Here is a 9,825-nt window from a genome sequence, read left to right on the forward strand (position 1 = left end):
AAAATATCGATAGATCCATGATGTGGACTTTTAGTAATTATGAGATCCAATGAACACAATTGCTCATTCTCAACAGACGAATTGGTTGCATGTCAAATCGGGGATCATGCCGATGGAAGGGAAACGGTCAACAGCCCGGTGGTCTGTGGAATGGCGGACTAACTACAGTTACTATGTCACTTCGCTTGTTCATTCGTGGAATGGCGGACCGTTTTCCGAAATTTTAGCAGGAGATGTAGCGGTTAAGTTGTGAATTTATTGGTAAGTACGGACAATGGGCCTGCTTCGTTGGAACTGGGGGATTCTGCTTTTTCCTTACAACCAGCTGGCTTCTGCTTCACTTGTACTCAGCTCACCCACTCATTTGCTCTCAAGTTCTGGCCAAGAAAGTGAGGAAACAGCACCCGTATTCCACAAACCCCGCATCCTCCATTGATTGCATCAATTGAAAATCAGAAAATCCTGCATTTATTTTTTCCGATAACATAAGATAATTGCCATGTTCAAATCAATGTTGTTCTGGGCTTAACGATACAGATCTAGACTTTAGGAGTTTTTGCGTTTGGTTTCTGTTATGATCTCAATGGGAAAGGACAGAGAGAAAGAGGGTGTGCCTGGATTTATTTCCATATGGCTCATAGAGACCAAGGTTCTGATGCGGGCCATCGTGGTTATTGGGCTTTTGCTGATAGCAGCCCAGTTTATGCCCCAGGATATCCCCTTGTGTACAAATCCTACCCCAACATTTCTCGAGGAAGATTCCAAACCTTGTGGATACAATATCCAAATCAGAAAAATGGATCAGGTGAATCAGATCACAAAGCTATATAGTATTCATAACAATAGCACTGAAAAATTCACAACGAAAGCAATTGAGCCAAAAAACATCAACAAGCGGGTGTTTCGGCCATATGGGAGTGCTGCATACTTGTTTATCCAGATGGGAGCATACAGAGGAGGTCCAGCCACATTTGCTGTAGTTGGGCTTGCTTCCAAACCTCTCCATGTTTATGGAAAGCCACGATTTGAATGTGAATGGATCCCCAAGAATTCGTCTTCTGGAAGATTAATAAATGGCAAGGCCTACAAAATGCTCCCAGATTGGGGCTATGGCCGAGTTTACACAGTCGTGGTTGTCAACTGCACGTTTTCTCGGAGCGTGGGCACCGATGGCAATGGTGGAGACCTCATTATCCATGCATTCAATGGCAGCCGGTTGGGGAAACCAGAGAGGATCGTAGCTCTCACCGAAGAACAGGGTACTTACAATGCCTCCGTTTACAGCCAAGCTCCTTCCTATGATTATCTCTACTGTGGTTCCTCGTTGTACGGTGACCTCAGTCCTCAGAGAATGAGAGAGTGGATGGCGTATCATGCCAAATTCTTTGGGCCTAGATCGCATTTTGTTTTTCACAACGCGGGTGGAGTCCATCCCCAAGTTAGAAAAGTGCTGGAGCCATGGATTCGAGCAGGTCGTGTGACGTTGCAGGATATAACCGAGCAGGAACAATATGATGGGTATTATCATAATCAGTTTCTGGTTGTGAATGACTGTTTGCACAGGTACAAATTCATGGCAAATTGGACCTTTTTCTTCGACGTAGATGAGTATCTGTATATTCCCCAGGGAAAATCTCTGCAATCTGTAGTGAATGAGCTCTCTAATTATACACAGTTTACTATTGAGCAATACACCATGTCCAACAAGATTTGCTTGCAGAACAAACTTCTCATTAATGAGTCGTCCAACAGTACTTATTCCAGGTAAGTGTGTTATGGTGATAACCAATTGAATGTTTTTTTCGGGCCTGAAATTGAATGTGATGATGATTGTATTGTACAGGGAATGGGGGATTGAGAAGCTCGTATTTAGGGACATGAAAAGAGGAATAAGAAGAGATCGCAAGTATGCAGTGCAGGCAAGAAATGTGTATGCTACTGGAGTTCATTTGTCTGAAAATCTGATGGGGAAAACACAGCGTAAAACAGAGGGTAAGATAAGATATTACCATTATCATAACACTATCTCGAATAGAGGAGAAACCTGCACGAAATGGGTGAAGCCCTCCATGAAAAACAATTTAACACTGCTAGGAGGAACTCCATATGTATATGATGGTTCCATGAAGGCTGTTGCTCCCTTAATTAAACACTTTGAAAGACAAATGATCGGATCCCAGCTCTCATTTACATATATATAATCGGATCCCTACTTGCATCTACTTCGCTATTTTTCCTTCGGCAATGTGCGCATCATCTTGGAGATTCGAGTTGGGCATTCTCGGCCATTTGCGTTGAGCATCTTCTGGTTTACCAGCGCACCCGTCATCCTGAAGGGTCCGATTACTTAATAACGCCAATCAATTCAACTAATCCTTTGAGGTACATAACTTCAAAAATAGAAATTAATACCATATAGGATCATTTTGTTATATGGTTGATTGTAAAAAAGCTCTGCAGCGCCATGCAAAAAAGTTGTTGGAAGAGCTTTGACTAAATCCTGCTGTGATACTTCACTGATATGTCATTCTTGGTATTGTATATCCAGCCACTAACAATGTGTACGGGTACAGCCCAATTATTGTACTCCGTACAAATGCATTATTTTGTAACTTTGGCGTTCTTATGAAAGTGGTTTCACAACCATTTACCAGTCTAAATGGCAACTGAGTTGTATACTTTTTCATTGTAAGCACAATAACAATATAGAATTACATAGTAGGCAATTTTTATTACAAAAGAAAAGCAAAAGAGCACTTGTGCGTGCGAAGTATTTCCTTATTATAAATTTAAAAAACATTATTTGTTCATAGCAATCCAAAATTACAAACCAATGAAGTATTGATTAATTTTTAACAAATACGGAATCACAAACTTTTTATCACATCAAAATACAAATTAACAACTACTTCACTGACCTGTTTACTGTACATTGTCTTTAGGATTTGATAATTTTCTATTATATGTTTTTTTTGCATTTTCAATGAAGAATATATTGGGAGGCTTTGTCTGTGAACATTTCGGTATAAGTTCGAGTGCTGAGTTAATTGTTTATATTTTCAATCAGTAATGTATGAGGGGTGTTTTATCTGTGGACATTTCAGTACAGGTTCGAGTCATGAGTTAATCCTTGAAGTGTACATTGCAATTAACCTAATACATCTAAACCTAAATGCGGAGCTGAAATACGATACAGTTAAACGTGATTTTTTTTAAAATTAAATGGAGCATATGCAGTATTGTGATCCATATGGAAACAAAAACGATTAAATTATTTTTAAATATGAATGAATTATGAGAGAATATGATAAATATTGGTATGTTGAGTGCCAAGGATTTTAAAATTATCAACATAGTTTTATTTCAAAATTTTATGATTCACAATAATTTGTTTACACGAGACTTCATAATTCATAATATGATTATGACAAATTATTATTTTTTTAATTACAAAACAATAATCATTTTTTTTAAGTTAAATTTAAATTCAAGTCAAATTTAAACCTGATAACTGCAATATATAAATATTTAATTTCACTTTTCTTCTTAATATTTATTGAAAATCTTCTCAGAAATATATTATCGTTTTTTCTCCCCTCTTATTTCATTTTCATGAATAACATATTCACATATTTTAATATCAACACTTAAAAAAAACCTAAATAAATAAACAAAATTTAATAAAATAAAATAAAATAAATACTTAAATATATTTAAAAATATTCCTTAGTTAATATTTTTTTACTTTAATTATAACATTGAATGGCTTATTATTATATTAATATGTAAAGTGATTTTATATAAATATATTATATTTATGTGTAGCCTTCACTATAAAGTTGATATCATAGTAAGTGGGGAGTAATTTATTTATTAATTGTGTATTTATATATATTTATATTTATATATATAGATAGATATATATATCTATATATATATATTGGGAGTAATTTGTTCATAGATTTATGTATTTTATGTTATCATTTAAGGGTAATTATTTATATATTATATTTGTGTGTAGCTTTCACTATAAAGTTGATATCATATTAAGTTGGAAGCAATTTATTATTATAATAAAAAAATAGATATCATAATATCTTTAATTTGGAAGTAATTTGTTCATAGATTTGTTTATTTTTTATAATATCATTTAAGTCTAATTGTTTTATTAAATATAATAGATAAATTATTTTATAATACAAAATTATTTAATTAATTTAATTTATAAATTTAATATTATAATTAGTAAAAAAAAAATTAAAATTAAAATATTAATACTTTTGGATGGGTTATAGGGAAGAGATGGTTGGGGTGTGTGGTCATTGCCCAACCAAGATAACACCCTTCACCCTCAATACCACTTACCTTGATTATTATTATAACACTCATCTTTTCACATGGGGAATTGTATGAATCGTTTTGGTGTTTGATGTATAGTTGGATGACCATCACCTCAAAGCTAGATAAAGAAGGGGTGATTTGTGAGGCAACATGCTTCAATACCATTAGGTTTTATTGGATAGTGAGGAAAATGCACTACACGTGTAGAGATATGAAGAGCCTATGCATAGGCGAGTCATTACATGAGCTGGGAGGCAATTGCGAGCATATACCTCACATCAAATGACATGGATGGACACTCATGGCCTCTGGATTCCACTTGCAACTTTCATGCTTACAAAGGGGGGCTTTCCTATTCAAGCTCTAACCCATAGCAAGCACACAATAGGTTTAGTTGTTTCCATTCTGGGCATTTCAAGTTCTTAGTTCTGTGATTGTTTATCTTGCATTTAGATTCCCCCCCACCCATTGGGTTCCCTATTTTTTTCCTCTTATTCTCTCATTTCTTCTTCAACGCCTCAACTTTGAAATCATTTTGGGATCCCCTCGTGCTCATAGGCGCCCCTTCAGCTTAGGGCTTTTGAAGTGGTTTGTTGTCAAGGTTGTCCCTTGGAAAGGGACCTAGCCTTATTACCTCACCTCCTCTCTTCTGACTCTACCCCCCTTCCTTTGCAAATTCCCTCTATCGCAAGTTTTAATTGGAATATAACAATGCCTAGATAATGAGCCAAGGTTAGACATAGAGCAACATGCTATAGATAAATGGGCACACATATGCCCAACAACAAGCTAAAACGTTGGTAGCAAGTACAGGAACAATACAGCAACACTCATATAGGAGGAAATTGCGTAGGCTGAGAGATAAATTGCTAGTGAGAGAGGTAGTCTATCGAACATAGAGGTTGTTGGTGAATTTTTTGATTTGATTTTGAATGTGGGTCATATCAAAGGGAGGTTCAACCACTACATGCATGCAATTGACATATACTGGTAACTTAAGATGCTCATGGGAAGAATTTTGGTGGAAAAAAACATAGGAAGGGAGAATATGTTACTCATTTTGGATGCGATTCAACTCATTACTTAAGGTTGGATTGGTGAATGGAATGTATAAAGGTTCACTTGGGCATTCCACGAAATTTGGGCTACTCACTAGGAAGCAACAAAGAATTGATAATGATTGAAGAGTCAAACTCTCGCAAGGCCTGGATGCTCTTTGTAGTTTTTAATGCTACTATTATGTGTTGAAAATGCAGCAAGAAAGTCTCAAATTTGATTTTTGCCTTAATCAAATTGAGGAAATTTGAAATTCCACATCAGCAGAAAACTTGGAGGAGTTAACTCAGGTGACATGGTTCTTGTCACTCACTTAAGAACTCTCAATTCGAGTTAATGAGTTGAAGTTTAGTTTACTTGTGTTGATTCCTAAAAAATAGGAGTCTAACTCAGTTAATTCGAGTTAGGGGCATGAAGTTTAGTTGTGTGTAGTGATTCCTAAATTTTAGGAGCCGAGGTAAAGTTAATTTCAGTTGCAGTAATCTAATTCAGTTAAATTGAGTTATGGTAAATTAAACTAGTTCTAACTGTTAGAGGAACTAGTGGAAGGTCAAGTTGTGGAAGTGTAACTTCAACCACACTCAATGATCATCCAGATAACTAATCAATCAGCCTAAATTAGCTCATGCATGCAGAGAATTCGAGTTACCCAGTTGAGATGGAGATTCCAAGGTAGTGTACTATTAGTTGTAGACTATTTTGAAGTGTACAAGTGGTGCATGAATTTAGAGGATGAGCCTAAAGGAATTATGCAATTCCAAATGGAGAATTTTCCTAATTAATAGGGGCCTAATTCATCAAGGAACAACACAAGGAAATAGGAGCTTGGAGGGCTTGAAAATTGGCTAAGTGTTGGCCAGAGTCAGTCAGTCAAGCAGAGGGATAGACAATACACTTGCAGGTTGTGCTTAGGCTTGAGCAAGCATATGTATTCATCTCTATTCTTTGATTATTGAAATACATAGAGGAAGCGGTTTTGAGCAATTTCTTTCCCCTAGATAAATCTCTATGCATGTGTGATAATTCTTCTTGCATGTTTATGATTTTTATTCTCCATCGTGAACTGAATTTTGCATAATAGTAGAGTAGATTTGAGTCTGTTGATTTTTGTGTAGCTTGGGAGGTACTCGAAGCACTAGGGTTCGGGGGTTGGAGTGAAAAGTGCCACAAGTAGGCTTGTGGGCTTGGAACCCAAGCATGGGGTTTTACAACCATCGGGATTTGGGCCAAAACCATGAAGAGTTTGTGCATGAGAAAATTTGAGGTGATAGAGCTTGGCGTGCCGATTCCAACGTTTCAAATATCACTCAAATTAGAGCTCTAGAAATGAAGTTATGAATTTTTGAAGTCAAAGTGTGGGTTTGCAGAAGAAGTGTCAAGGCCGGCTTGGTGTAAAAATGACTTGTGACAGTTGTTCAAGTCCTATAATGATATTTTGGAAGGCCTCATATTAGTGTATAAATATGAGGTGATGTGAGGACATTTTAATCATCCAATTTGGAAACACAAGAGCTCATTTGAGGACTAAAGGAACTCAACATACCTACCTTAGCTTGGGCCACAGACGGGAGAGCACTTAAGCTAGAAAAGAGGCTGCATAGGAGTCTTCTGAAGGTTGTTTCTGTGTGGAGGGAGCTGAGTAAGAGAGGCTTGGATGTAGGTATTTTGGGCATTAAAATAGGAGATGGATACTTTTGTTGAGGGCCGCAACAAGAAGAGAAGACTAGTCAAGAAGGAGGATCTAAATTGCTGGAGGGAGGCCGAGATATCTTGTTGGAGGGCCACAATAAGTAGGGATTGTTCTTGGCTAGATAAGGGAGGAACATCCTCCTAAAATAGGCAGAGTAAAGGGACCTTTCTGTTATGATTAGGCCACAGGCCTGTAGGTTCTATTTTGAGGATCAAACATCCCTATACAAGGAGTTGTAGGTGCCTTCTCAAACAACAAGGTCACCTAGATTGGAGAGGAGAGGAGGCCGCATAAATTAAGGTTTGTTTTGGGCATAATTGTTGGGTTGTTATGGGTTACAGTGGGAGTCCTAACTAGAGACCAGAATACTATCCATGAACAACAGTGCATAAATATGTATTATTCTCCATTAGTGACTTGTGTTGGGTCATTGCTTTGACTAGATTTGGATCAGTCTACATTACAGTTTGTTGGGAGCCATTTGTTGGAGTTTCCTTCGGCATGAAGGAACTAAAACTAGGAGCAAATCCCATTATGGAGTGATGTAGGTGTCCTAGTGTGGATATAGTTGTTACAGCCTATGGAATCCAAGGAGGTAGGGATGACGTGGCATGTTAGAAGCCCTAACCAGTGGCCAGTTTCACAGTGAAGTTTGGAGCTTAGATTTGTGCAATATCTCCTCTATTGGAGAGCAAAGGGCAGAGTTGGAGAAGATTGTGGGTAATCGAGTGTAAGGGTCTCCTAGGTGTGAGGATGCCCTAACTAGGTGTAGATGCTACATCGTTGAGTTGGCCACTCATGCACTGTTGGAGGGTAGCGTGAGAGTGGACCAAGTGTGAACGTGATTGGGCGCTTATGGTCTGTTGGAGGACAATGTGATAGTGTCCAAGTTGGAGCTTGATGTGCAACACCTTGATGGACAAAGGTTGTTTCGAGAGAGGCAGTCATTGAGCTCAAGGGTTTGATCAACTAGGAGCAGTTTGTGGAGCCCGAGACTTGTGTGTGGAGAAGGACTTCTACAATAGATGATGAGTAGTCCTCCTAGCTCGTGTTCATTGTGCGAGATGGGCATCTTGCAGTAATTAGTGGCAGCCCTCCGTGCCTTATGATGGCCTTCATTGGTGCAATGTAGGAAGATCATAGTGGGCCGAAGTCCCTGAGTAGCTGAGGAGCAGCAGTGGGTGGATTGAGAGTTGTTCATAAGTGGAGCTGTGAACAACTCAACATGAGTCTCGATGTGTTGATGCATTAATGGACAAACGATAAACCTGTGAGCAGATTGATAGCCGAGATTCACTGGCCAAATGGAATTGGAGCAATTATAGAGGCAGGAGTTGCAGATTGAGAGCCGAAGGACTAGGAAGGTATAGGGTACGACCGAGAGGAGCTGGGAGAGCATGCGAAAACCAGATGGTCAAAGTATCTTGTTAAGGGTAGATTGGATGTCAATGGAATGACACTAAGCCCCAGTTTGTATTCGTGTACTAGTGAATGTATGAGGGCCATTATCCTTGGTATAGGAGCCCTACACTGTTGTATTATATCAATTGGATTAATATAAAAAAGTTAGGTTATTGTAAAAAATTGTAAAAAGTTGTCTATATTTTGTGCATATGTGATTTACTGTTGTTTATATTATGCTATAAAAAGTAGTATCGTTGAGATTCTTGGTTTGGTAGCGTCAGAGATTTCAAGACTCTATCCTAGACGCAAGGTCATGGAAATTCAACATGTTATCAGAGTGTATCTAAGCTACTTTGAGGGACAATGAATCAGAGTGTGCACAATGAAGCAACTAAGAGGGAGTTGTGGGTGTCTAGATCATGGAGTAGAAGGTTTAGCTGAAAACATAGAGATGTGGTCTTGACTGGCTTGGCAGCGAGATTAGTTAGGAGTTCTGGTGGATTGGTGGTGAGCCTGGTGAACAACAGTTTGTTGTAGGTTAGATTGTTGATTGCAGACTTCTGTTGACTTGTAATGGATGGTTGGAACAACTTGAGGGTTTATTTGGCTTGGACGAGATCAGGTTGATCAAGATGGATTCATGTGATGGACTGGATATTCACAGGCTAAAATCTTCATCAGATCGTGATGTTGCATATCCAAGATTGGTGGGATTTGCATGAGTGGTATTTGATTGAGGAGGATGAGTGCTTGTAGGATTGAGCCAGTGGAGATCGTGTAGGCTTAGAGGGAATCTAGCCTCATAGGGAACAACCCTATGGAGGTTCGGGATCTTCAGGTTTGGATATGATGAGGCACTACCAAGATTGTCGGGTTCATTCTACATGGTATGCTCCAGTGATGGACGCCAGATGGGTTAGTGTCACCAACGATGATGATGGTTACTTCCTAGTCCTGGAAGTACCTCTACTGTGGTTCCTCGTTGTACGGTGACCTGAGTCCTCAGAGAATGAGAGAGTGGATCGCTTATCATGCCAAATTCTTTGGGCCTAGATCGCATTTTGTTTTTCACAACGCGGGTGGAGTCCATCCCCAAGCTAGAAGAGTGTTGGAGCCATGGATTCGAGCAGGTCGTGTGACGTTGCAGGATGTAACTGAGCAGGAACAATACGATGGGTATTATCATAATCAATTTCTGATTGTGAATGACTGTTTGCACAGGTACAAATTCATGGCAAATTGGACCTTTTTCTTCGATGTAGATGAGTATCTCTATATTCCCCAGGGGAAATCTCTGCAATCTGTAGTGAATGAGCTCTCTAATTATACACAGT

General features: G+C 38.5%; 1 protein-coding gene across 1 annotated transcript; it reads left to right on the plus strand.

Moving 5' to 3' along the window:
- The first annotated feature begins 375 nt into the window (after positions 1-375).
- Positions 376-2,360, plus strand: LOC149234666 (galactan beta-1,4-galactosyltransferase GALS1-like). Its single transcript, XM_089461223.1, has 2 exons — positions 376-1,764; positions 1,844-2,360. Exons 1-2 carry the CDS (start codon positions 575-577, stop codon positions 2,199-2,201), a joined length of 1,548 nt encoding a protein of 515 aa, XP_089317349.1. The 5' UTR covers positions 376-574; the 3' UTR covers positions 2,202-2,360.
- The last annotated feature ends 7,465 nt before the right edge of the window (positions 2,361-9,825 follow it).

Source organism: Pinus tabuliformis, chromosome 8, assembly GCF_031772625.1.
Source record: "Pinus tabuliformis cultivar Carrire ecotype Pingquan chromosome 8, CPIR1, whole genome shotgun sequence".
Classification (NCBI taxonomy): Eukaryota; Viridiplantae; Streptophyta; class Pinopsida; order Pinales; family Pinaceae; genus Pinus; species Pinus tabuliformis.